The sequence below is a fragment of the Panthera onca genome, chromosome D4, assembly GCF_046562875.1.
Source record: "Panthera onca isolate mPanOnc1 chromosome D4, mPanOnc1 haplotype 2, whole genome shotgun sequence".
In the NCBI taxonomy this organism is placed as follows: Eukaryota; Metazoa; Chordata; class Mammalia; order Carnivora; family Felidae; genus Panthera; species Panthera onca.
The window spans coordinates 93354725-93380647 of NC_138351.1; the positions used below are offsets into that span (position 1 = coordinate 93354725).

The 25923-nt window shown below is 60.5% G+C and overlaps 3 protein-coding genes across 13 annotated transcripts in view; 2 read left to right on the forward strand and 1 right to left on the reverse strand.

The window, feature by feature from the left end:
• Positions 1-3618, forward strand: part of NOTCH1 (notch receptor 1) — a 44393-nt gene extending 40775 nt beyond the window's left edge. The window contains exon 34 of the mRNA XM_078436238.2: positions 422-3618. Within this exon, the coding sequence (XP_078292364.1) occupies positions 422-1852 (1431 nt within the window). The 3' untranslated portion in view covers positions 1853-3618. The remainder of the gene's footprint in view (positions 1-421) is intronic.
• LOC132675761 (uncharacterized) lies at positions 3501-13387 on the reverse strand. Of its 3 annotated transcripts, XM_078436249.2 has the most exons (4): positions 12625-13387; positions 11731-11846; positions 11196-11564; positions 3501-6693 (listed from the first exon to the last, which is right to left on the reverse strand). In XM_078436249.2, exons 1-3 carry the CDS (start codon positions 13191-13193, stop codon positions 11242-11244), a joined length of 1008 nt encoding a protein of 335 aa, XP_078292375.2. In that variant the 5' UTR covers positions 13194-13387; the 3' UTR covers positions 3501-6693; positions 11196-11241. The 3 variants fall into 3 exon arrangements, 2 of the variants coding, with proteins under 2 accessions (XP_078292375.2, XP_078292374.2); XR_013551615.2 differs by lacking the exon at positions 3501-6693 and having other exon boundaries at positions 6729-11564; positions 11731-12227; XM_078436248.2 differs by lacking the exon at positions 3501-6693 and having other exon boundaries at positions 6729-11564.
• Positions 12509-25923, forward strand: part of SEC16A (SEC16 homolog A, endoplasmic reticulum export factor) — a 34124-nt gene continuing 20709 nt past the window's right edge. For 2 of the 9 annotated variants that reach the window (XM_078436239.2, XM_078436246.2), the window contains exons 1-4: positions 13777-13909; positions 17527-21147; positions 22915-23054; positions 25495-25592. In XM_078436239.2, coding sequence (XP_078292365.2) covers positions 17593-21147; positions 22915-23054; positions 25495-25592 — 3793 coding nt within the window. In that variant the 5' untranslated portion in view covers positions 13777-13909; positions 17527-17592. Of the gene's footprint in view, positions 12532-13375; positions 13475-13776; positions 13979-14005; positions 14200-17526; positions 21148-22914; positions 23055-25494; positions 25593-25923 lie in introns of those variants that run through there. The other 7 variants (XM_078436245.2, XM_078436247.2, XM_078436243.2 and 4 more) reach the window with 6 other exon arrangements.

Sequence of the window (25923 nt, forward strand, 5' to 3'; positions counted from 1 at the left end):
GCCCACCGTATAGATGAGAACACCGAGACTCGGAAGGAGCCGAGACGTCAGGGTCACTTGGGGACTGTGTGGATGGGGAACCCACCCCGGGGTGCCCAAGGACGCCCCTCAGGGATCCCCAGGTCCCTGAAATTGCTGCACTGTTTGTGGCTACGGCGTTCTGGAGGAGAGAGAGGCCACAGGTGTAGATTTCCAGTGGTGTCTGTGCCCCTCCCAAAGGTAAAGTCCTGGCGATTCAGAATCTAGAACCCGACGGGCTGCCTGGGAGCAGGTCTCAGAAGACGTATTTAGGGCTATTTCCTCTTTAAGACATCACGAGGCCACGTCACGGTGTGGTTAAGGGATAGGGTCGACGTGAGCCTCCCGTCTCCCGCGGTGGGTCCTCTGGCGACCCCCCCACCTCCCCTTTGCCCGTTCCCAGGAGGAGACGCCCCTGTTCCTGGCCGCTCGGGAGGGCAGCTACGAGACCGCCAAGGTGCTGCTGGACCACTTCGCCAACCGGGACATCACGGACCACATGGACCGCCTGCCCCGTGACATCGCCCAGGAGCGCATGCATCACGACATCGTGCGGCTGTTGGACGAGTACAGCCTGGCGCGCAGCCCCCAGCTGCACGGCACGGCCCTGGGTGGCGCGCCCACGCTGTCCCCGCCGCTCTGCTCCCCCGGCAGCTACCTGGGCAACCTCAAGCCCGCCGTGCAGGGCAAGAAGGCCCGCAAGCCCAGCACCAAGGGCCTGGCCTGCGGCGGCAAGGAGGCCAAAGACCTCAAGGCACGCAGGAAGAAGCCCCAGGACGGCAAGGGCTGCCTGCTGGACAGCTCGAGCGTGCTGTCGCCCGTGGACTCCCTCGAGTCGCCGCACGGCTACCTGTCGGACGTGGCCTCGCCGCCGCTCCTGCCTTCTCCGTTCCAGCAGTCCCCGGCCGTGCCCCTCAACCACCTGCCCGGCATGCCTGACGCCCACCTGGGCGTCGGCCACCTGAGCGTGGCCGCCAAGCCCGAGATGGCAGGGCTGGGCGGGGGCGGCCGGCTGGCCTTCGAGGCGGGACCCCCGAGGCTCTCCCACCTGCCCGCGGCCTCCAGCACCAGCACGGTCCTGGGCACTGGCGGCGGCGTGAATTTCACCGTGGGTGGGGCCGCGGGCTTGAACGGCCAGTGCGAGTGGCTGTCCCGGCTGCAGAACGGCCTGGTGCCCAACCAGTACAACCCGCTGCGAGGGAACGTGGCGCCGGGCACCCTGAGCACGCAGGCCCCGGCCCTCCAGCACAGCATGATGGGCCCGCTGCACGCCGGCCTGTCCACGGCCGCCCTGTCCCAGATGATGAGCTACCAGGCCCTGCCCGGCACGCGCCTGGCCGGCCAGCCTCACCTGGTGCAGACCCAGCCGCCGCAGCAGAACTTACAGATGCAGCCGCCCAACCTGCAGCCCCAGCCGCCCCAGCCACACCTCGGCGTGGCCTCGGCCGCCGGTGGCCACGTGGGCCGGAGCTTCCTGGGCGGGGAGCCGAGCCAGGCAGACGTGCAGCCGCTGGGCCCCGGCGGCCTGGCCGTGCACACCATCCTGCCGCAGGACAGCCAGGCCCTGCCCGCCACGCTGGCCCCGCCCATGACCACCGCGCAGTTCCTGACCCCGCCCTCGCAGCATAGCTACTCCTCCTCGCCCGCGGACAACACCCCCAGCCACCAGCTGCAGGTGCCTGAGCACCCCTTCCTCACCCCGTCCCCCGAGTCCCCCGACCAGTGGTCCAGCTCGTCACCGCATTCCCACGTCTCTGACTGGTCCGAGGGCATCTCCAGCCCGCCCACCAGCACGCAGTCCCACATCGCCCACATTCCAGAGGCGCTCAAGTAAACAGCCGGCGCCCCAGCGGGACCCCGTGCTTCCTTTCCCAAGCCCCGCTGGGGCGCCTGCGTGCGCTCGGCAGACACCGGGACTGACCAAAGGGGCTTTTTCTTAAGAATCGTGTTTTTATACAAAATAAAAGGATGAGGATTTTAATTTTTTTTTTTTTTAGTATTTATTTATGTACTTTTATTTTACGAGGAAACACTGCCTTTTTATTTATACGTAATGTTTTCTATGTCTCCAGGTAACAAGTTTTGTCTGTTCCGAGAAAATAAACTAGGTCTCAGTCTTGAATTTCCTACTTATGACATTGTTACGTATTTGTAAAATACAAACAAAGATTCAGGATTTATAAATGCCACTTATTTATTGACTTTTTGTTTTCTTCTTCAAAACCCAAAAAAAAAGGATGCTGGACAAGGGAGGTTTGAACCAGCATTGTCCAGAAGGGGGTGTGGGCCTGCCGCCGTGGCCCCGGATGCCCCCGCCCTGCGCCCAGCCCCCTCCCACCTGCCCAGGTCCCCTGCCTTGTGTGAGAAGCTGCATCTCGAGGCAAACAACAGGCAAAACCCCCACACCTTTGGCGTGTGGATTAAGTTGCATTTAAAATAGGAATGTTGTAAAATGTAAATTGTGGTTTCTATGTTTCGGTGGGGTTTTTTTGTAATGATCGCTTTGAAAACATGCTTTTAAAGATGTGTCCTTGGGGGGCACCAAGAGCACATTTCATGGTACCGATCGTGAATCTTTGTTTCGGGTTCAGTATTACATAGCTGTTCATTGGTCTTGTGAGTTCCTGTTCCTTCTAGAAGCTCTTCTGCCCCTGGCCTTGATACTTAAGCTTTGTGTAAGCTGTGGGGTACCCGTCTTGGATGCCACGTGGAGGAATCCCACCCTTTTCTGGGGAAAGACACTGCCCGGGCCACCCCAGCAGCTCAGCGTGGACACTTTCTTCCAGGACAAGTGGAAACGGACTAGCAGCACCTGGGGCCCAGACCCAGCTCGCGGGGTCAGACCCCTCACGGCCCCAGATTGACGAGACCCCAGAACAGTCTCTCAAGACTTTGGAGAAACATGGCTGTGTCCGGCCTCAGTTCCCAGAGACAGATCATCCCACGGCCTGGTGTGTGCGGCTGAGGCGGTGCCCTCGGCAAGGGCGGGGGGGGGGGGGGGGGGGGGGCGATCCTGCCTGAGGGCCACCCCCACCCCCGGTCTGGGGGTGGGGGGGGGAGCACGTGCCCAGGGAAGGAGCAGACACTTGCGATATCAAGTATAAGCCTGTGGCAAACTAAATGTCTGTAAATACATTTTTAAAGGTGGATTTTGTTTAAAAAATCTGAATGAACAAGTCTGTCCAGGGTGTCCGGGGTCGTGCTGACAGGGACGTCAGAGCGTGGCTGGGCTCACGACCCGGGCCTTGCCACCTGACCCGCGGCTGCCAGGCCCGTAGCTCATGAGAGCAAACCTGGGGAGGGCACCCCGCTGCCCGCCTTGCCCGGCGGGCGTCGGCCTCCTCCAGGCAGCCCCTCCGGCCTCCCCGGGGGCAGTGTTGTGCGTCCCTAGTGGGCATGACCAGACTCGCCCTAGGATGTTGATTCTTGCGGGGTTTGGGAAAAAATAGAGTGTAGTTTACAGCAAAAGGAAACTTTTTAAAAAAGTGATCTACGTGCAAAACTGTAGGTGATGAAAAGGATGTATTTTTTTCTTTCATCTTTTTTTGTTAACCGATTTGCAATAAAAGGAATGCCGACGGTCATCCGGATTTTGCCAAACCTGGTTGTGGCATCGGCTCGCTTTCTTGGGGATGGGGAGCAGAGGGCGGGGCCGGCCTACTCGGAGGGAGGCGGCAGTTCTGCCCCCTCAGACGGCCAGGGACGAAGACCGCCCAGCCCTGGCCCTTGGGGTGCTGGGACTACGCCGTCTTCAGAAGTTCAGCAGCTGTCTCTGCACGTGTCTGGTCCAGGCCCTGTGCAGGGAGCCGGGGACACGAGTGAGCAAGGGCACGAGCAGCCCATCTCAGGGGACTCCCAAACCTGGGGTGACGCGGCTGCTGGGGCACCAGGATGGAGGCGGTCCCTTCTGCCTCAGTTAGGGGGCAGGGCACCACTTGGACCCAGGAAGCCCACTACACACAGCAGGTGCACAGGGAGGGGCCCAGGGCCCAGCAGGAGGGCAAAGGGAGCCACCGCCGAAGTGCCTGAGCAGGGACACCACGGCGGTGACACAGGGAGTGGGGAAGCTTCCATGAAGCCGAGGGAGCCCTGCTGAACAGGGATGTCAGACTGGCCCCGGCCGGGCCCCCACACACGGGCCCCCTCCCCTGCCCTCCCACCTATGCTGCTATCTCCACCGGCCCCACCCCAGCTGGTGGACTGGAGCCAGATTAACAAAGGGAACGTCTGCTGGGCTCCTCCTGCCTCAAAGTGTCACCCGCCCCCGCGGGCCCGGCCTACCGCAGTACAAGCGTCACCCGCAGATTTCCTCGCCGACTCCGGATGCTTCATTCCAGCCCCCCACCCAGATGGGACGAGAGGTCCCGGGGAAAGGACTACGGGAAGCGACCCAACTTCTGTGTGCGAAGGAAGCAGACCCAGCCTGAAATGTGCCCAAAGAACTCCCAGCACCCGGAGATGCCACTCCTAGGTGTACACGCGAAAGAAATTAAAGTTGGCCAAACAAGTCCAGACATGAACGTGTTCCCAGCAGCACTGCTCACAGCCGCCGAGAGGTGGGAGCAGCCCAAACGCCGGTCAGCTGATGCGCGGATGAACAAAATATAGATGACACTGTGATGGTTCATGTCACGTGTCACCTTGGCTGGGCCATTTGGCCCAACGCGAGAGGGTTTCTGGACGAGATTAACATTCGAATCAGTGGATGGAATAAAGCAGAGCCGTCCCCAGTGTGGGTGGGCCTCGTCCAATCAGTTGACAGCCGAATGGAACAAAAAGTTTCAGTGAGAGGGAAGGCCTCCGGCTTCACGCTTGACGGGGAACATGGGTCCTTTCTTGCCTTTGCGCTTGGACTGAGACATCCCTTCTCCTTGGGTCTCAAGCCTGCTGACTCTCAGACTAGAGGGTAACCGGCTCCTCTCCTGGTTCTCAGGCCTTCAGACTCAGGCTGGAACCCGAGCATAGACCCTCCCGGGCTCCAGCGTGCTGACCACAGATCTGGGGATAATCTTGTGAGCCAGCTCCCCACCATAAACCTCTTTATACATATATGCACCCCATTGGTTCCGTTTCTCTCGAGGACCCAGACTAATTCTATCCAGTGGGATACGATGTAGCCCTAAAACCCCGTGAAGCCCTGAGACGCCCCACAGCGTGGCCAAACCTCAAAAACATGACGCTGAGTAAAACAAGCCTGACACGCAGGCCACACGGTGTGGGCCTTCATCTGTGGGCAGTGGTCAGAGCAGGTGAGCCCTGAGACGGTGGGAGGGCACAGCATGGCCCCAGGGCCGGGGCGGGAGGGCAGGGACCGTCACTGGGGCAGGAGAGGTGCGAGCAGACAGGGGTGCTGGGCGCACAGCTAAATGTCACTGAGCTGTTCGCTCCAACAACATTTCCTTTTCCGTTGTACCTCAGTTACTTGTTTAGCAGAAAGGAAGGCCTAGCTGCCTTTGAACTTCCAAGAAGTTTGTTCAGGTTGTGGGGCCCACTGGCGTGGCAGGATGGGCCTCGGGGGGGGTCCCGCTGGTCTCTGGGGGATCTCTCTGCTCCTCAAAGACCCTGGAGCTCCTGGCAGCGTGAAGGAGGCCCGCAGAGGAGCACGGTGGTGCCCCCTCGAGCCTCACCCTGCTGGAGCTCACGCTGGGCGTGGGGCAGCAGACAAGGTCCTGGGGGAGGCTCGTCCCCCACCACAGGCTGCTCTGTCATGTCCCCCGCCCGCCCTGCATCCCCCTCCTCAGGGACTCGTCCCCACCCCCCCGACTCCAAAGCGCCGGCTGAGATTCCCACCCATTTTCTCCCTGGGGCTCAAACCCGCTCCCGCTCTCCTGGCTCCAGAGCCCCCACCGCCAACGGGCCCTCCCTCCACCCCGTGGTCCTCATTCCTGGCCGTACAACCTGAGCCGGCCTGATCCGCCAGTCCCTACCGTCAGAAGGACGCCCACCTGGACACCACAGGCCCCCCCCAGGGGGGGCACAGGCCCTGACTTAGATCTGTTATGGCTCAGTAGCGTGTCCCCACCCCCCACAATTTCTATGTTGAAACCGCAGCTCCCGGGACCTCGGGATGTGGCTGTATTTAGAGACGTGGTCCTCACAGAGGTAATTAAGGTAAAACGGGCTTGTTAGAGCGCACTCTAATCCGATCTGACGGGTGACCTTATGAGATCAGGACACAGACACGCCCATGGGGACCAGCAGGTGAGGACACAGGAGGAGAAGGCCGGCTGCGAGCCCAGGAGGGAGAACCTCAAGAGGACCAGCCCGGCCCGCACCTGGATCTCAGGCATCCAGCCTCTAGAACTATGGGGGAGTTCATTTCCGCGAAGCCACTCAGTCTGCGGGGCTCCGCTACGGCAGCCCTAGCAGGCAATACAGGGTCCCAGGTCATACCTCTCAGGGCCCGAATGTGTGTCCCGGGGGCCACAAACGCCAGCAGTAGCCATCAGCCAGCGGGGGCGTCTGCCCTGGGTCCCTGTGCCTCCTCAGGGTGTCACTCCCCAGGGATCCGAGGCTTGCACTTTTCAGCATCCCAAACACATGAACCCGCCACGGGGGCTGCCCTACCTGCCCTCCTGACGCTTCCTCAAGGGTGGTTCTCCTTCACGACTGCCTGTTTGAGAGCGGGGGCGGGGAGCACTTTTCCGGGGTCTCAAGGATGATTCAGAGTTGCACCTTCCACATGCAATTCAAATATTTTCGCAGCCACGTTAAAGTGAAAATAAACAAATGAAGTTTACTAATACATCCTAATAATCCAATACGTCCAACCAATTGTCATCTCAACATGTGATTGACGCACAGTTAATGAGATATTTTACATTATTTTCCTCTCTCTCTCTCTCCCTCTCTCGAACTAGGTCTTTGAAATCCAGTGTGTGTTTTGGGCTATCAGTGCTCCTCAGTGTGGACCGGCCACGTGTTCAGCTGCTGCACGTGGCTGCACCCTGCCACACTGGAAGGCACAGATTTAGACCACGCGGGCACCCGTGGGCACCGGGGAAACCCGAGGCACATCACTGGCTTGGGGTCTTGCTTCACACCGTTCCGGGGTGAGCCCCAAATGTGGCTCCGCACCCCTCTGGCCAGAGCAAAGAGAGGACCGCAGCGGCGCCCACAGATGAGACTGGCAGGGTAGGGCGACACCCAGCCACTCACTGGGCCACTGGGCCACGCTTCCGGAGCACGGCGGCCGCCAGAGACTGGGCTCGGTGGGGGAGCCGATCTTCCAGCTGGTGCCGCCCTGGTCTCACTGCGGCCCAGTCTTCCGTGGGCCGGTCCCATCCAGAATCCACACCCAGGAGCCCTGCGGGAGGGGACGGCGCCGTGGACCCAGACAGGCGCTGGAGAGCTTCCTGCGGCCGCTCTTGGAGGGGAGTGTCCCGCAGCCGGGGGCCCCGGCACGATGACAAAGTGCTTCAAGCGGGAGCTTGAGCAATGCCGTCGGGCTGGGTGCCCGGGCAGACGGAGACCAGAAGCGCTGCGTCCCCAAGCACTCGGTGGGGGTCGATGCGTTCGGGGAGCCCTGGGTCAGGGCTCGTTTGGACTCTGGATGCTCGTGTGTACCGTGGGCCTCGATGAGGGCAAACGTGCACGGTGGCTCCCGGACGGACACACCCTGAGGGCCGAGGGCACAGCGCCCGTCGAGCTCAGGCTGGAAATGCTGCTCCCCCAGCACTTCACACACCTGGCTGTGCCCCCCGCCCCGGTTTGTGTCACCTTGTTTTCACCTTCCTCGCAGGTGCTGTTGACCCGAGGCGGGTGACTTGGCTCCTCTGAGCCTCAGGGTCCCCAGGGGAAAAGTGGGAGCTGCTCAGAGCCGACCCCAGAGGCCGCGGGTAGTCAGGACGCAGGGACGGCATGGCCGCTGTGGTGACAAACTCTGAAGCTGGTCTCCCCCAAACCGGGCAGCAGCCCCGCCCAGAGGTCTGCAGGGCAAATGCGACAGGGGCTGAGCGTGAAGCGTCTCGGGTTGGATTTGCCACGTTCACACGGTACTGGACTCGGGCTCGTTCCTGCACCAGAGCCTGTGACGCACCAGCAGAAGCTCCATGGGTCTCCGACACTGAGGGCCGTGACCCTCCTGGTCTCGCGTTTCTCCCTTTTAAAAACTGAGCCCTGGGGCGCCTGGGTGGCTCGGTCGGTTAAGCGTCCGACTTCGGCTCAGGTCACGATCTCGCGGTCTGTGAGTTCAAGCCCCGCGTCGGGCTCTGTGGTGACAGCTCGGAGCCTGAAGCCTGCTTCCGGATTCGGTGTCTCCCCCTCTCTCTGCCCCTCCCCCGTTCATGCTCTGTCTCTCTCTGTCTCAAAAATAAATAAACGTTAAAAAAAAAAAAGAAAATTAAAAAAAAAAACAAAACTGAGCCCTAGGAAAGCATGTAACCTTAAGTTACTTATTCTCTACCTTATTTCCTTGTCTGGACAATGGAAAGCGGACGGTGCAAACCTGGCCAAGGCCCTCACCAGGTACCAGCGCCCCTCGTGGGGACAGGACGGTGTGGAATACGGGCGTTCTTGATGGAAAACAACGCCTTCTGGCCCCTGTAGCTGCGGATTAGATCACTGAGCGCAAAGCTCGAAAAATACACGTTTTCTGTTGTCCCATTAAATTCGACTCGTGAAGGATTTACGGAACACCTGCTGTGCTCGGGAGACCAACCCCAGTCCTGGGGGGGTGGGTGGGGCAGGGGGAGTCAGAGATGAAGAAGCCCCTGGAGAGGGCCGCAGTCTAGGGGCGATGTGCGGAGCCAAAACCTTTCATCCTGCTGCACCCAGGCCGGATGCTACAGGAGCCTGGCGTGTCCCAGATGCCAGCACCCGGAAACCCTAGGACTGGAAGGCGGCTCTCTGCCTCCCCCTGCTGGCAGCATCCTGCCAGTGCCCGCCGTGGCAAGCAGGTGGCCCCCATGGGGATTTCCACCAGTGATGTCTGCAATGCACATGCCGCCCAGTCATCCCGCCACTGCGCTATCCCATTTTACAGATGAGAAAGCTGAGGTCCAAAGAGGCAGGTGATTTCCCCAGGTGTCACCTCTCTGAGCCAGGGTCTGGCTCTGATTCTCCCGGTCCACGTTCTCCTAACCATTTGTGGCCTGGGAGGGCCCACAGAGCCCACGTCGCTCGGCCGCATCACTTCTTGGGCAGGAACGCGGCTGCTCAGGACCGGCCGCAGCCAGCCTGCACTCGGCAATGGGCATTTCGGGCCTCTTCCACGCTCCACCCTCCTGTCTTCCCCCAGGCCTCCAAGTCCATCCCCGTAATCGCCACCAATGCTCAGGACTCTCGCCTTCCTGTCTGATTTGATCCTTTGTCTGATGTGAGGAGAGCTGGTGCTGTGCAGGGCGGCAGGGAGGGGTGCAGACGCAGCTGGCAGCGAGAGAACCGGGTCCTGCCCTTGGGAGTCACCCGACATTCAGCTCTCCCCACCGGTCCGGCCCGGCAGCCTCACTGCTCCCCCAGGGGCCCAAGGCTGTCTCCTGGGCTCCTGACTCTCGTTGGCCCCTTGCCAGAGCCAGGGCAGGGGAAGCTAAGTGGACGATGGCATTCTTGCTGGGAAGTCCCTGAGAGCTTCCGCGCTTCCGGAGATCCCGTGCAGGGCCCGAAGAGCCCCAGGCAATGCGCAGCTGGCAGCCCCCCCCCCCCCCCATCTCCCACTTCGAGGTTTCTGCCCCTTGCCGCTACAGAAGCTTCTGTTTGCCTCAGCCACAAGTGCTCTTTTCCTCCATCCCTAGCCCTACCGTGTCAGCAGCAGGTGGGATCCAGGCCTTGCCAGGTGCTCTCGCGGTGCCCCCCAGCCCCGGGCGCACGTTTGCAGCTGTCCAGGGTCTGTGCCCCCTAAGAGCGGAGGCCTGGCCTGCCGGTCCGTGGCCACACTCCCAGCTCCTAGCAGTGCGGGGCACGCGGTAGGGGCTCGGCCGACGAGTGCGTAGTTTTGTGAGAGAGGTCTCTCGGGTGTTTCCAGAGCCCTGCTGCAGCTAACAGAATACTGCTCACTTAGTCCCGTGGCTCTGATCCTCTGTGGCCCGACTGGTGTGGAATCCGTGCCCTTCTGGTGCTTTCTACGACCCTCCTGTGACTTATAGTGTCACCTTATATGTTTAGTACTTGGCTCAGCGATAAAGAGAACAAAAGACCTCTGAGGCCTGCTGGGTGCCAGGCACGTCTGCAGACACTTGGGAGACAAGGGATGAGACAGTGCCATGCTCGTGCTAATGACGACGCTGAGGGTGGGGACATTCATCAAGCTCAGCCTGGATGTGGATTTTCTCTTGCAAGGCCTCCCGGGAGTCTGGGAGGATCTAACGGGTCTGGCTTTGTACCCCAGCTGCACCCTCCCGGAGCCGCCGCCCTCTCCTCGTACCAGGCCTGGCCACACCCCGCCGGCCGACTTACACGCACAAGGTGCCACAGAACACGCTCAAACACCAGCTATCTCCGCCCCCAGATCCGCTGTCTCCTGAAGGAACTGATGTCCCCTTCCTCTCCACGCAGACCCCCTCAGCTGCATGGCTGCCTCTTCCGAAGTCCTGTCTGCCAGCTCTTTCCACTTCCAAGGCCCTCACGTGCTTTCGGCCTGGACCACTCAGCCAGACCGGTCTCACGGAGGCAGCCCCTTCCTATCTCCAGGCAGAGTCAAGCAGGCCCCCTGCCAAGCCCCCAGCCTCGGTGCCCAGGACTGAGGGCTAGAGTCGGGGGCTGAGCAGAGCCCCTGGTGTGGAGCAGGAGCGTCTTACAAACGTCCACTTACAAACCACACCCTACTACAGCTACTTTATGCCCTGGAGGAGGGAGGGGCAGAGGCTTACGGCCCTGGACCACCAGCCTTTGTCTATAGGGACACTGTGGCTACCCTCCACCAAGGGCTCCTTCCACAATCACCTAAGTGGCTGGGTGTCAGCTCCACGATCTAGGAAGCTCCAGCTCCAGGGTGGGCATGCATGGGCAGCGGCGGGGGGGGGGGCGGGGGGAGCCCCTGATCCCCTCTCACAATGTGCTCACTGTCTAGACCAGTGCTGTCCGGTGGAAATATGCCAGGTACAGACGCAATTTTAAAGTTCCGACTAGCTATGTTAAAGAGGGAAACAGATTAAATAAGTTTTAACAGTACACTTAACTCACTATATCCAAAATATTATCGTTTCAACACGTGATGAAGAGCTGCCAGTGGGCTATTTTACCTTGTTGGCATCTGGCCTCTCATAGGCACTTAGGTCCCAGCTCAGCTCAGCTCAGCCCCCTCTGGGCGCTCGGTGCCAGTCCTCCCTGGACAACGCAGGCTCCTGGGAGAGGCTGACTCTCGTGATCCTGAAAACGCAGTGTGACAGGGTGCTGCAATGATGGAAAGGACAGCCGGGTTCTCTGGCATAGGCTCTGCCCATCGTCCTGGCAAGCCTGCAGCCCTGTGTCCTGTGTGCTCGGGGTCGCGTGACTACAGCTCCGGTCATGATGAGGAACTAACAATCTTGCCCTCTGGAAAGAGCAGCTGACGCCAGCCCCCATGGGGGGCTTCAGGGAGGTGGTGGCATGTGTATCCAGCCTCTGGGAGCCTGGGGGGATAAGGAGGAAGGAGTGAATGAGTGACACTGCAGGCAAAGGGAGGGACGCTTCCTCAGAAACAGCAACAGCTGTCATGGCAGGGCGCCCCCCACGGCTCGGGCCCCTGCCCGTTCTGCAGCCAGAATCACCCTATACCCCGGACAGTGCGGTCCGTGCCTGTTGCTCTGGTATAAGCATCAACAGCATTTCCTTTTGGCCCCCAAGTTGTGTAGGTGCTCCCCCGCCTGGACTCCAGGTTGCCGAGGACGTGATGGTCAGGGAGGTCAAGGAAGCTGACAGAAGGCACACAGCATCAGGTAGCAGGCTGGGCCTTGAGGCCGAGGGCCTGTGACACAGAGCCCCAGCCTCCACGACCGATGGTGGGCCCAGAGCCTTCTCCTCCACACCGGGCCCCACATGGCCAAGAACCAGAAGGCCTCCACTCAAGAGGCTTAGCAGGAGGGGGAGGGGACAGACCCCAGCGCCTTTGCCTCTGCGTGCCCATGGCGGGGGGGGGGGGGGGGGGGGGGGGCGGGGGGGGTGACAGTGCCATGTCTCTGTGGAGTGGTTTGTTGGGACAAAGTGACTGCAGGAAGTGGGTCAGGGGCAGTGGGGTGGATCCAGGGAGCCTCAGCACCTATTCTCTGTGTTGACATAGGTTAGGATCTCCATTTCTGCAAGGCAAATGTTAGCTTAGCAGAGTGGCCACGTCAGAGGGACTAAAACTCTCCCCGCACCCGCTGGGGCCCTGACAGCGTGGCTGCTCCCTGCCAACGTCACAGCAAACAAAGAGCTGAACCGCGCTCCTTCCTTCTTCTCAGGCTTCTGAGTCGCACGGGTGACCAGGGAGTCCTCCCACCCCGGCCAGGCCTCAGCCGCTGCTGCACTGGCAGCAGCAGCCGCTGGGAGCTCGACCACCGGCGGATGCAAGCGTGTGGGCACACCTGCCACCCTTCCTGCCCTCTGGAAGAAGCTGGGGTGAGCGGGGGCAGGCTGCTACTTTTCCCTCTCCCTGCCAGGCAGGTGTGCGGGTGAGCGGGCCGGGGTCTGGGTGGCTGCTTCCTCGCCTACCGAACCTCTCCATTCTCACTGGGGAAATGAGGATACAAACGGCAGCACCCCCTCATCCCTAAGATCCACCGTGGGAGGGCTCTGATGGTGCCATCCTCCGGGCGGAGCAGGGGGCTAGCAGGGCAGCCCGGCCTGACACTCGCTGCCTGGGGGAGGCGCTCCAACGCAAACGCCCGCTCAACGGCTGCGGAACACAGAACGGAGTCCTGGTCTCCGTCCACGCGGTGTCGGGGACCAGACCGGGCGCCGAGGGAGCCAGGCCTCCATGGGGGCAGGGCGGGGCAGGAAGAGGAGCAGGAGCGGACGGCGCGCGAGCCGCGGGGCGGCGTGGCTGCAGCCGGGGGCCGAGCAAGCAGGGGGCCGAGCAGGCAGGGGGCCTCGAAGGGCGCCTGCGGACCCTCCCGGGGCTCCGCGCGGGGCAGACGGGCACAGCTTTCCGAGCGCCGGGCGCGGACGGAAACGAACTTCGCGGGCAGAACTGGAACCCCGAGCCGCGAGTGGCCGTAACCAGGCAACTGGCGAGTCGCCGCGAGGTGCGCACGCGTAGCCCGCCGCGGAGGCCGGCGCATGCGCAGCCGTCTTCCGCCCGTCTCGCCTTGGAGGAAGTCCAACGGCCAAATGGGAGGGTCGCGCCTGCGCCAGGGCGCCGCTCGGGTTCTCGGCGCTGCCGAGTAGCCGTTCTCGGTGGGTGCTCCTGCTGGCCTCGGTCGTTCAGGACTGGTTCTTCACTTGGGTATGACTGAAGAACCCTTACTCTTCTCACACCCTAAGACGAGAAAAGACTGGGAGAAAGAGCTGGCATAATCAGGGTGACGTCTCGGAGCAGTGCCCCGCGCACCCGGCCCAGCAGGTGGGCGAAGGGCGGGTCGCAGGGGGCGGGGCTGAGGTGCGAGGCCGAGGGGGCGGGACGAAGGGATGGGCGGTGAATGACGGGGACGCGAGGGGCAGGGCGGGGGGGGGGGGGGGGGGGGCGGGACGAAGGGATGAACGGTGAAAGATTGGTCGCAGGCGAGGGGCGGGCCAACGGGGCGGACGAATAGATGGCCCGCGAAGGACGAAACGCCGGAGGGAGGCCGGGCTAACGTGCCGGGCGCCGCGTCACGGGAGCAGCTGCGGTGGGCGGGGCCGGTGGGCGTGGTCGGCAGGCGTGGCGCGCACTGACGTAGCGGTCGGACACGTCGGCGGCGCGGCGGCCGGAGCCGGATGTGCCAAGATGGCTGCTGCGGCTGTCGTGTCTTCGCTTGTCGCCGCAGCCCGGCCGGCTTCCGCCGGCGGCTCTTGAGGGGTTGGCCCAGGGGTCGCGGAGGGGCGGGGCACGAGCCGGGGTGGGCCTCGGCCGCCCTGTGGCGCGCCGGTGAGGGCCGGGGTCGGGCGGAGGGAAGTGGCCGGGCCGGGCCCAGCCCTGAGCGGACTTCGCGTCTCCGGGTGCCGCCAGGGGTCGGGCAGGGGCCCCGGGGGGGGCGAGCAGGAGGACCTGCGGGGCCGGGGCGGGGCAGGGGCGGCCGAGCGAGCGACCCTCCTGCCGCCTTCTGCACCTTTGTCGGCCGCCTCGGCCGACTGACGTGGACCCCGCAGGTATGGCCGGCTCTGTGGCAAGTGCCTGTCCGGCCCCGCTGTGTTGACACTTGTCTTCGCCCTGGTGGCCTCGACGGAGGGAGGGTTGTGTTGGAGTGGTGAAGATGGACCAGACCTGCAACTTCTCAAGGAGTACGAACATGTAGGAAATTTCTTGTAACAGTTTTGCGTGTCCTTTGCTTCGAAGGTTCTTAAGCTGTTTTGTCCTCAGCGGCTGGGAGATTTCTCCCCGAGCCGGGCCGGTGATGGGACAGATTTGCATTTCGTGGCAAAGGGACCGAGACGCTGCAGTGGAGGTCGGGCCCTCGTGTGTCGCGTGAAGGGTTACGGGAACGTGTAATGAAGTTAGTACCGGTCGGGGGGCGAAAGTATGGTGTGGAGCGTCTGGTCGCGTCACTGCCATTTGAAATCGGTGTTTGCAGGTTCACCTAAGAGCTTCTGAGTGGTTGGAGGTGGGGCACGAGCCGCTTAAGGCTGTGTGTTCAACACAGACGACGTCAACCGGGGAGGGCGGCGAGGGCAGCGAGGGCAGGAAGCACACTGAGTCACACGCGGTCGCTCCGGAGCCATAGTTGGGCGAGTTTCAGCACAACCAGTGTCCCTGCAGGTCCCCCCCAGCCCCCCGCCCCGTGCCTCTTCTTCGGATTCCGGTGGCTGGTATCTTAACAGAGGTCAAAGGTGAGGCCAGAGGCAGGAGAATGCTTACTTGTTCCTGTGATTCGTGCGGCCCAAACAGCCGTGAGTCTCAACGCCGTGCTGACCGCCTTCTTTGGGGTAGCGTGCGCGTTGCAGTGATTCTTCCCTGAACGTCAGTGCGTCCTTTGGGATCTTTGCCATTTTTAGCAGCGTTTAGACTCCCCCTTCGCGTTGGTTAACATCTAAACGTGTTTGGGGCTGTACTTGGAAAAGCTGGAGCTTGTGGTGTCTCTAGGTCAAGCGCCCCACAGTCTGACAGCGACGTGACGCTCACAGCCTCCGAGAGCGACATTGTGGGCAAAGGGTAGAGTCTCCGGTGCTCCCTGGCGCTCCTGTTGGCCCAGCCTCAGTTTGCGGCGGCAGCCCCGGAGGTGCTCTGAGCATCTCAGTTCCTTAGCCAGGAATTGGATCGAAGATCGGAGACGGTTGTGCTTCAGTATCTCTCGTAGACACAGGGTGGTCTGACGAAGGGCTGGGTTTGTGAGTAATGCGTTTTTAAGAAAGACAGCCGGTGTCTTCTTAGAGTTAGATGACTCGGTACCGAATGACTTACTGGCTGGAAGTAAGTTGCCTGGGGCCAGCAGAGAAGTGATAGGCGGCGTTGCTGTTGGTGAGTAGAGAAGACCCAAGAGGGTCATGTTCGTGTTCAGGATCGTTTCACACGCAGCTGCCTTATTGTTTAAAAGCTGTCAATTGTGGGTGGGGGGTGGGGGGTGGGGGAGATCCCGTTTTATAGGAAAGGGGTAGTGTTTGCTATGAAACGGTTCTGAGTTCAGGAGTCGGGGAAGTTTCTTGAAGGAGAACGTTTAAGTATATACGCTGTCCGCGTTTGGATGACATTTCTGTATTGAACAGCAGCAGGGGTTAGGGCATCCCAGAACCCACTGTGAGTAGGATTTTGTAAGATGCAGCTGAGAAGGAACCTTAGATTCTCTCCCTTCACAGACAAAGAGTCTGGGTCGCAGGAAGAGAAGTGGTGTGCGTGGGGCCGTTCAGTTGGACTCCCGGCCCTGCCCTCACAGCCACGCCTCTGCGGTGTGATGCTCTGGGCCTCTGCTGTTTGGTGTTTCTCTTTTACCACTGCTTAGAGCGGTTGAGGTCCTCCTAAGGTTGAGGAGCCTTACAAGGAGGAAGTCGTGTTTCGGAAGATGTGCTGGGCACCTCTGTCCCACAGATAAGAGGAAGAGGCCGGGCTGGTTGTACGATCAGTCCTTGTAAAGCTGAGCTGTACACATTCTTTGTTCTAAAATGACAGCTTAGAACCAAACGAAGCCTCCAGTGCTGTGCCTGATACAGTCCGTCGAATTTAAGTGAGTTTCAGAGTGCTCGTCAGTCCAAAGGCCTTCCCTGTTGGCCTAGGACGGACGTGGGCGAGCCGTAATGGTAGTGAGCTAATAGATCCATAGGACTCGTTTCCAGAGAGGGGTAGGAGCCTTCACCGTAAGTAGCTTTACTTCAGGTACATTCACAAATGTCCCCTTTTATCGACTCTGAGAAAGATTGCCAGGAGCAAAAGTGTCGTGCACCTGCAGAAATGTGTGGGTTAAGCCCTGGAGCCCTGCCACTTCTCCCTCTGGTGTTTACTTTCCTCCGTGATCGGTTACACGTCATCTGTTTGTTTGTGAAGGTGGCACTAGGGGGGAGGACTTGTGCATAGAGAAAGACAGCAAAGAGACGGTACCTGGGTTTGTGTCTTAAAAGTACCGGTTAACCGTTCAAGGTTACATTTAACGTATTTTCTTAAAAAGCGGAAACCACCGCTAGTTCTCGCAACAAAACACACTGTAAAGACGGTTGTGTTTTCTGTGAAAGGTTTGTTGGCACTCTGGTTGAAAATTTCTGAGTCGAGTCAGTTGGTCAGTTTTAAAGCTGCTTCACGTTTAATTGGGGCTTTCGTTCCGGACTCACTTCTTGATAGCCCTCGTGGTCCGAGGCGGCTTGTTCCGCTCACGGTGTCAACCAGGCACAGCGCGGGAAATGAGACATTCTGCACGGTGGCATAAAGGGCATGTTTGTATATTTCAGATTCTGCCTGCGGCTTGTATCGCTCTGTACTTTACAACGCTTTTTCGTTAAAACGGAAGCGCGCATCTTAAACTTCCATTTTCATTTCAAGATGTAACATTAGCCTGCGCGAAAAGTATGATGTGCCATCTTGATACAGGGGTTGGCCCTTTCAGGACCCGGTGATGATTTACGGGAAGGTGTCCGGGTACCGGGTAGTCAATCAGACGGGCAGTTAGGTTGCGCTCCGTTCATCGCTGCGCACTTGGTGAGGGCATCACGGAGGCATCAGGCGTGCCGTGTGGGTGCTCAGCTGGGCTGTGAAACTGAACCCCAGAGAAGGCAGTGACTCGTCTGAAGTCAGCCAGTGAGCTCAGGGCACAGCCAGCGTTTGCTTCTGTGTCCGGCCGTGTTCTTGTCTGTGCGCTCAGCTGCCCCGGCCGGCCGCAGCCCCCCACCCGGGATGCAGTTCTGGGTGGGCGTGGGGGTAGGAGCGACGCGTCTCGGGACCGAGGACACAGACTCTCGAGTTGTTTCCAGCCTTTCTCTGTTTTCTTCGTTCTCCTGATTGCAACTGGGAGTTTGAATACATGGATTTTAGGCTAATTTCTTCTTTTTCTTTTCCAGTTCAGGTTGAAGAAAACCTATATCCTGCTTTCTGTGGGCAGCTCCTAGTCGTGCAACAGATCGGTCATGCAGCCGCCGCCTCAGGCAGCCCCATCAGGCGTGGTCGGGCCACCTCCGGCCGGGACTCCTCAGAGCATGTTCTGGTCCAACAGATCTTACAGGAGACAGGCAAATAATAACGCACCGGTGACCCCGATAGCTTGCCCGTTGCAGCCGGTAACGGATCCGTTTGCTTTTAGTAGACAAGCGCTACAAACTACATCGTCGGGCGGTTCGTCCAAAAGCAGCGCGCCCATTCTGCAGGGCCCGGCCCCGCCAGCGATCCTTCAACACCCTGGTCTGCCTGTGCCTCACGCGAATGCTGGGGATACCTCGCAAGGACCTGTGTTGCAGGCCACAGCGGACGCCGGTCTGTTTGCCAGCGCGTTGCCACCTTCGGCGCCGCCGGAGTCAGAGTTGCACAGGAGTGCCGAGCTTGCTCCCAGCTCGGAACCCGAAGTTCAGACTCTGCCACGTCCTCACATTCCAGGAGCGGGTGCCGACAGTCCCCACGGGGGCCATCCGCACTCGAACGTGCTTGGGCCCGAGAGACCCCTGAGTCGGCAGAACCCGCACGACAGTGCTGTGGCGCCGTCCCCTCTCTTCCCTCAGCCTCGTCAGCAAATGCCAGGGCAGTGGGGGCCGGGGCAGGGAGGCCCACAGCCCTCAGGTCAACATTATTGGCCCCGCCCAGAAGGACCTGTTCAGCGCCCGGTGCCCCACATCTCCGGCGTTTTCCTCTTCCCCACTCCGTCCAGCCCATATCACGGTCCCGGCCACGAGCAGCTCAACCCACTGGTGTCTTTGCCAGGACCCTTGGCCGCTGACGGAAGCAATGAGCCGGCCTACCTGCAGAGTGGTAACCAGTCAGCAAATAACTTCGATCCTGACAACGCGTTCAGGCAAAATTCTAGAGCTGGGAATCCACGGGCGAGCCAGGAGCTCAGGCCAAATCCAGGAGTGAATAAAGAGCAGTTGCCAGACCTCGCTCTTGTGAATCCCCTCGCTCAGGGAAACAGCCCAGAAAGCCATTTGCACTACCCCCCGGGGGCCGAGACCAGCCGGGTCCTGCCGGAAGTGGACTCGGGAGCTCTCTCCATGTTCTTCCACGGCGGAGAGACGGAAAACGAGGAGAACCTCTCATCTGAAAACACAAGCTTCGCTGGTCCGTCTGACTTGGATGGCTCCTCCCCCGGCCCGGGACTTGGTCATGCTCCCGCACGTGTGGGAGCGGGTGGCGTTTACCACGCCTTTCCCAGAGGTTCCAGCAACGAGGCCACGCAGCAGGGAGGCCACCCGCAGCCTTATTTCTCTCAGTCTGCAGGCGCCCAGCCTGATAGACCGGCCACGGCAAGCGCTGCCGTCACTGTGTGGGGCGGCCCAGCAGGCGCAGGGGCTCACGCCAGCAGCCCACAGTACGAGAACGTGGAGGACTTAGAGTTCATTCAGAATCAGGAAGTTTTGCCAAGTGAGCCCCTAAGTTTGGACCCTCCCGCCCCCGGCGATCAGCTCAGATACGGCCCCAGGCTCGGTGTTGGGGGCCACGCTGGAGGCGGGGGCCCAAATCTCGAGGCCCCGGATTCAGTGCCACACCCCGTGCGATCCGACAGCGTGTCGTCCAGTTACAGCAGCAAGAGCCACGGGAATCTTTCAGGTGCGGCCAGGCCTCGAGACCTGGGGGGCACTTTCATTCAGCAAGAAGTTGGAAAACCTGAAGATGAGTCTTCGGGGAGCTTTTTTAAGCAAATCGATTCTTCTCCCGTAGGAGGCGAGACAAACGAGACCACCGTGAGCCAGAATCACCGCAGCAGCCTGTCCCAGCCCTCAACCCCAAGCCCCCCAAAACCCACTGGAATATTCCAGACAAGCGCGAATAGTTCTTTTGAACCGGTGAAGTCCCACTTAGTTGGAGTGAAACCAGTTGAGGCCGATCGGGCCAAGGTGGTGGGCGAGGTGAGGGGGGCCGGACCCCACCAGAAGCCGCACCGGCCAGCTGCCGCACCGCCTGACGCGTGCCCCGGCAACTTGGAGCAGCCCCCGGACAACATGGAGACCCTGTTCGCACTCCGGGCCGGTTCTCTGCCCTTTACCGTACCCGTGGAGGCCGAGCAGGGGCTTGGGCACGCTGGGGGGCCGCCCTCGGAGACCGTGCTTCTGGCAGCTGAGAAGAGGCCCTTGGCCAGGGCCCAGGGAGCTGTGAAGTGCGAGAGCCCAGTGACGACCTTGTGGGCACAGAACGAGCTCCCGGATTTCGGGGGCAGCGTGCTCCTGGCCCCGGCCGCCCCGGCACTGCACGCGCCCGTGAGGCCTCAGCCCTCTGAAGTGATTCAGCCTCCTGACGAGGGAGTGTCCGGTCAGCAGCCCCGGCCGCCAGGCCCCGGCCTCCCTCTGCAGAGCAGGGATGGCGTCGGAGCTTCCGAGAACCTCGAGAACCCTCCCAAGATGGGAGAAGAGGAGGCCCTTCCCTCGCAGGCGAGCTCGGGCTATGCCAGCCTGTTATCCTCACCGCCCACTGAGTCTTTGCAGAATCAGCCAGTCTTGATTGCCCAGCCTGATCAAAGCTATAATTTGGCTCAGCCCATTAATTTTTCTGTGTCCTTATCGAGTCCTAACGAGAAGAGTCTGCCCTGGAGAGATGCTTTGGTGGGGGATAAACCGACAGCAAGCAGCCGGACTATCGGGGGGGACTCCGGAGAAAGCACTCCTGCGTCTGGGATCGCGGCCACCTCTGTCACCCGCTCGCCTCTGCCCAAGAGTCTCCCGCAAGGTAGCTTTCCACAAGTTCCTGGCACTTCGGAGACCGTTTGTACTCAACCTGCTAATTTGCTGGTTCAGCCGCCACCTCATCCGGTTCCAAAGAACTTGCTTCCAGAAGGCCAAAAGGTTCATAATGCAGAGAACGTTCTTCCCGAGCTGGCTGGTAGCCCTGCTGGAAGCGCAGGCGTGATGTTGGTGCCGCCTGCAAACGCTACCTCGGTCCCTGCTGGTAGTAAAGCGGATCCCTCCGGTAATCGGGAAGAAACTTCTGGAGCCCTAGACTTCACGCTGAACAGGACTTTGGAAAATTCTCTAAGGATGTACGGCCCGTCCCGTTCTGACAGCCCAGCTTGTCCGCAAACCGTCACCAGTCAGCCTAGACAACCTGGGCCAGGGGCACAGAACCCAGACCGTTTCTACCAGCAGGTGACAAAAGACGCTCGGGACCCATGTGGCCTAGGGAGAGCCCAGCAGGAGCCGTCGCCGGCCCCCCAGCAAGGGCCCAAAGCAACATGTTCAGAACCATCGAACCCCGGAAGTCCGCCGGTGCAGGGGCAGTCCCAAGACTCGGTCCCGCCACCGGCAAGTCCCGCTCCAGCTGACACGGGTCAGCAGCTGCTGCCTCGGCCGCCTCGGTCCTCCAGCGCGTCCGTCGTGTCCACCAGCTCCAGCCAGGCAGCCGCGCGGTCGGACCAGCAGTGGCTGCAGCCGCCTCCCTCGGACTTGGCAGCTTACTACTATTACAGACCCCTGTACGATGGCTACCAGTCGCAGTACCCCTCGCCATACCCGCCGGATCCTGGCACGGCCTCCCTCTATTACCAGGTACGGTCAGGCTCGCGGACGGTAGAATCCGGGACCAGCGGTCTCTCTCTCCCGAGTTGTGCTCCTTGGCAGGCTTTTGTTGCTCGCTTCGGAAGCGGCCTGTAGTCCCTGTGGTCTGCACCGTCGTGCACAGTGCCCGTTCCTGCACCACTGCTTGGGGAGCGTGCCCGGCTCCCGGAACCCTTGCAGGCTCACACTGCACACCTGTGTGTTGCGCGGTGCAGAGTCCCTGGCTAATTTTTGGCACGCGTGCCCCAGCGTGTGTGGCTGAGGAGCCCTCTGTTTCCTGTCCCTCCGGTGGGCTCTCTGCGGGACCAGAGCTCTGAGTTGCGCACCTCGGGAAACTGGGATATCCTCTCGAAGCTTCGGTGTGGTTTTGACGTGAAAAATCTACCCAAAGAGGAACAGGACAGCGCAGTGTTGTAAATCCCTCCGGGAGAGTAGAAACACGAAGGGAAAAAAGTTAGGTTCGGAACGTAATCCAAGCAAAACGGCCAAGGGGGATGAGATCCCGTAAACGTCCCTCGGGCGCATGGCGGTCCCAGCAGCGGGGCGGGGGCGGTGTCGCGCCCCACAGAAGACTTGCCGTTCACAGTGGCCTAAGTGTGTGAGTGTTGTGAAACACAACTGGTTCTGTCCAGTTCTCTGGTACTTTGAAACAGTGGGGTTCAAATGCACACGTTGGGTCACGATTTGCTTCTCATCATCTCTAGTCCCAGCCCCGCGTCATGCGAGGTCGGCAGAGTGTCAGAGGCCCAAGGAGTGTAGACCAGAAGTTTGGAAAGCTCGGTCCTACAGTGGGCAGGTGGCCATCCTGGGGACCTCTTAGAGGCGGCTCGGGGGTACAGGGCTGGTGGGGGTGGGTCGGGCAGTAGCCCCCACTAGTAGGAGGCTTGTGCCTCCTTTGCAGGCTTTGAGCATCTTTGGGATTACATGAATACTGTGCGTCTAACCACTGAGATTAGCAAATTTGAGATTCTGGAAGGAGCCCCAAGGACTCCTGTTTCCATACAGGGAAACTGATTTCAGATCCATCCCGCGCCCAGGAAGGGCTGGCAGAGCACGAGGGGAGCAGCGTCCCCGCTTTGGGTTCTTTGTGCAGCAACCACACGTACATCTGGCAAACTCCAGCCAGAGCCCAGCACCACTCCCGTGGGAGCCCGCTTCCTTCCGCCCTCCCCCCTTGTGGCCACAGTCTCCGCTGGTGTCAGGAATAAGTCCGTTGGACGTGATTTCTCCACTTCGGCCAGGCGATGGTGGAGAGTCAGGCTCGTAGACCAGAGGGCTGCTTCAGGTCCCCCCACGTGGCGGCCCCCCGTCGTGGCCAGTCATGAGCCTGCGAGGGGTTGAAAGCCTCATGAGAACAGAGGACGAGCCTCTCTTTGAGGCTGCGTGTAGCTCCGGGACCCATTCAAATGGAACCCTGGGTATTTTGCATACCTGAGATGATGTGTGAAACAAGGACACGAACCCAGGGAGTCATAGCACCTCCGCGGCAGAGCCGTCTGGAGTCTCCACGGCCCCTCGGCGGCTGCCTGCTGACACGGCGGTCATCTCCTGAGCAGGACCAGGGCAGTCCCTTTCAGGAAGATCCTGCTGCCCGTCTGTGGCTGTGGATCTCAATTTGTAGGTTTTCTCTTCTGCACGAGGGAAGCCCCACGTCCGGTGCTCCTGGAGGGCCGTCACCAGCGCCATTTAGAGCTAGTGCCAGTTGCTTGACGGGTGGCTCTTCACCGATGTCTAACGTTGCGCAAACCCTTCTTCCAGCAGGACGTCTATGGCCTGTATGAGCCCAGATACAGGTCCTACGACAGCGCGGTGTCCGCCTACGCTGAGAGCTACCGCTGCCCCGAGCCCGAGCGGCCCAGCTCCCGGGCAAGTCACTGCTCGGACCGGCCACCTGCCAGGTGATTGACGTTCGTGTTGCCGGCTGTGGTGGTAACTTACCGATCTGAAAACATTAGACAAACCTGTTTTCTTCTGCGTATGTTTAATCAGCACGGGCAGAGCACAGGAGCACTTTGAAATGGAACAAAGCCCTCCCTTGCAGCCATGCCGTGCTGTCAGCCAGCCCTGGGTCGGGCCAGACCCTCTGCAGGGTCCTCCCTGGGCCAGGGGATCATCCAGCCACCACCGAGGCACACACGCGGCTCAGGCATTTTGCTGACCGGGTGCTCAGGGCCCTAAGGCTGTTCCCTGCTACTGACCGCAGTGGTGTGGAGTCGTAGGCCAGGCAGGCTGGGGCCAGGACCCCTGCCCACCTCCTTTTCCTAGCATTGCATCCGTGCTGGAAGGCCCCACGCACGTCTATCCCGCTACCCTCCTCCGCTGAGCGAGCGCGTCTCAGCTCTGTGATTACAGATGAGGGATTTTGAAAGAGCCTTGGCATCACGCCTTCCTGCCGAGCAGGAATGGAAGCAGGTCACGGCCTCCCGCTCAGACACATAGGGAGAGCTGGGACGGTGCGGCGGGCGCACCGCCTGCCTTCCAGCACCTTCCCCTGCACCTGCTTGTCGTCAGGTGGAGGAGTGACGTGTCACGGGTGTAGGTTTTGTTACAAGGCTACACGGCTTCTTGAACTCTAATAGAGGAAGTCTGATCCCCCATGAATTTGCCTGTGCACTGCTTTCCGAAATCGCGGGATCCAATCTCTGGCTCTTTGTCTTTGTTGGCTTGTCTGGAGACAGGGCTCTGTCTCTGTGGGCCTCTGCCTGTTCGGCCGGCCGCTCTCAGTCCATTGCTGGCCTGCACGTAGCCCAGACTTCTGGGGGCTTTGTGGGGGAAAGCTCCCGAGGTTTCAGCTCCTGTGCAGCACCTGGGAAGTAAGGCTCGAAGTGAAAATAAGGGAAAGCATCCGGTAGGTGTTTCTAGAACCCTCTAGGAGACCAGGGAGGGTGGAGGAGGGTGCAGCCAGGGCGCATCTTGCCGTTCCAGTATCCTGTCCTTTTGGCCACCTGCGAGTTAACGTGCATTCCAAGAGGCCAAAGGTGGCTCCGTGCTGTTGAGAAGTGCCCCAGCCAGGAGCGAGGCCAGGTCACACGTCAGCGGCTCTGTCACCTGTCTGGCCGTGTTTCTGTGCTCTAAATGTCGTCACCACTCATGTGACAGCTCTGGAGAGCAGCCCGGCCTTCCTGCCCTGCTTTGGTCGGGGACGTGTGCCCACGTCCGCACGTGTGTGTTCTCGAGGACGTGGGTCCGTGTCTGCACTTGCGGACGTGTGTCTGTGTCCGTGTCCGTGCTTGCGGATGCGTGTCCGCGCTTGTGTGCGTCAGTCTCACGCCTGGTGTGATCACGTACCTGCAGGAACTGCTTGAGGTGGGAACACGTCCTTCGTTTTTGCGACTGTGTCTTCGCTGATGGGCGGACAGGCTCGGTTGGCAAGGGCAGCCGGGAGGTGGCGTGGTCGTGGCTCTGCGCGGTGTCAGATCTCTGTTCCGAGCCCACCGCTGGCGTGTGCAGCGGCCCCCCCCCCCCCCCCCCCCCCCCGCTCTGCAGATGGGTGGGGTCTAGAGGGCTGTCCTCCAAGGCCCTTGGAAGGGGCCTCGTTCCCACAGCTGAGCCGTGAGAGCGGGTGCTGGACCGGAGGACCGAGTGCGGCTCACCGGCCGTCTCTGTCCCGGGAGCTGTGCCGGCCAAGCCCCCCGGCTCAGCTGAGCGAGACGTTCCTGAAGGGGCATGGGAAGAGTCCCATTTTAAAAATCAAGTATCGTCTAAGGCTCGTTAGCAAGAGACGAAACCGCTAACGGGCCATTCTAAGAACCTTACTGCCCAGAAGGTCTGACGCGTGACCTCGCCAAGTTCTGCTTTTCTGGCGACGAGAGACGCGTGGCGGGGTCTGTGAGGCCAGCCTCCGTCAGACACAATTCAGGCGTCCTGCGGTCAGGTTCGAGAGCAGACTCGAGGGGCTGAGGCAGCCGCAGCCCTGCGCCTGGGCACGGACCCTCACCCGTCCCGAGCACACGGCACGCGGTCTGCGCCGAGGGTACCGACGTCGGCGTTAGGTTGGTTTTGACAGCTCGGTGCTCTCTGCTTCCGCTCGGGGTTGATAACCGGAAACTTGAGAGCCTGTTTGAGTGTCGCTGTGTGGGATGTGGCACTGAGCAGGCAGAAGGCGGTCAGTTCCCTTAGTTTGTGGCACCTAAGTCGTTACTTGGGGAGGTGAATGGTAGCTGCGTGGCAGGGAATCTTACCTCATCGTCGTCACTGATTTTCTCATTACGATTTTTTCGCAACGTGTCTTGCCGCACGCCTGACGCTCTGGGGGTAGCGTGTGCTGACTGACGTCTTGTCGTATCCTGAGGAGGAAGTGGGAAAGTTGTTTTGTAACGACATCGTGTGTGTTTTCAGGCAAGGCTATCCTGAAGGTTACTACAACTCCAAAAGCGGATGGAGCAGCCACAGTGATTACTACGCAGGCTACTACTCCAGCCAGTATGACTACGCAGGTAGGTTCACAAGCGCGGACGGCCGGCCGCTGGCGCAACCGCGTCCAGACCACTAGTGCGGCCGGTGCGAGGCAGTGTCCTCTGGCCGTTTCTTACGAGGCCCTCCGTTCCATTGCTCTCTTTAGCTTTCTAATCCAAGAGCCAAAGTGGTGGAAGATAAGCCGCGCTTGGGAATAATTATGCTGCTGTATTTGTTTAGAAATTACATCTTAATTATAGCAGTTATAGCAGTAACGTATCTTTATCACGTTAGTAGTTTCCTGTGATTTTCTAGCAAAGCATGATTGTGAGTAGTTCCAGGATGGCCTCGGCCCTGCGTATTTATTTAAGT

Coding starts and splice junctions, on each gene's coding strand:
- LOC132675761 (XM_078436249.2), bottom strand. CDS start 13,193: ATGCGCCGGCCTCCGCGGCGGGCTACGCGTGCGCACCTCGCGGCGACT. Junction 11,847..12,624: donor AGTGAGAATGGAGAGGTTCG/GTAGGCGAGGAA, acceptor GCCTTCTGTCAG/CTTCCTTGACCTCCCTGACC. Junction 11,565..11,730: donor TGCTTATACCAGAGCAACAG/GCACGGACCGCA, acceptor TTATCCCCCCAG/GCTCCCAGAGGCTGGATACA.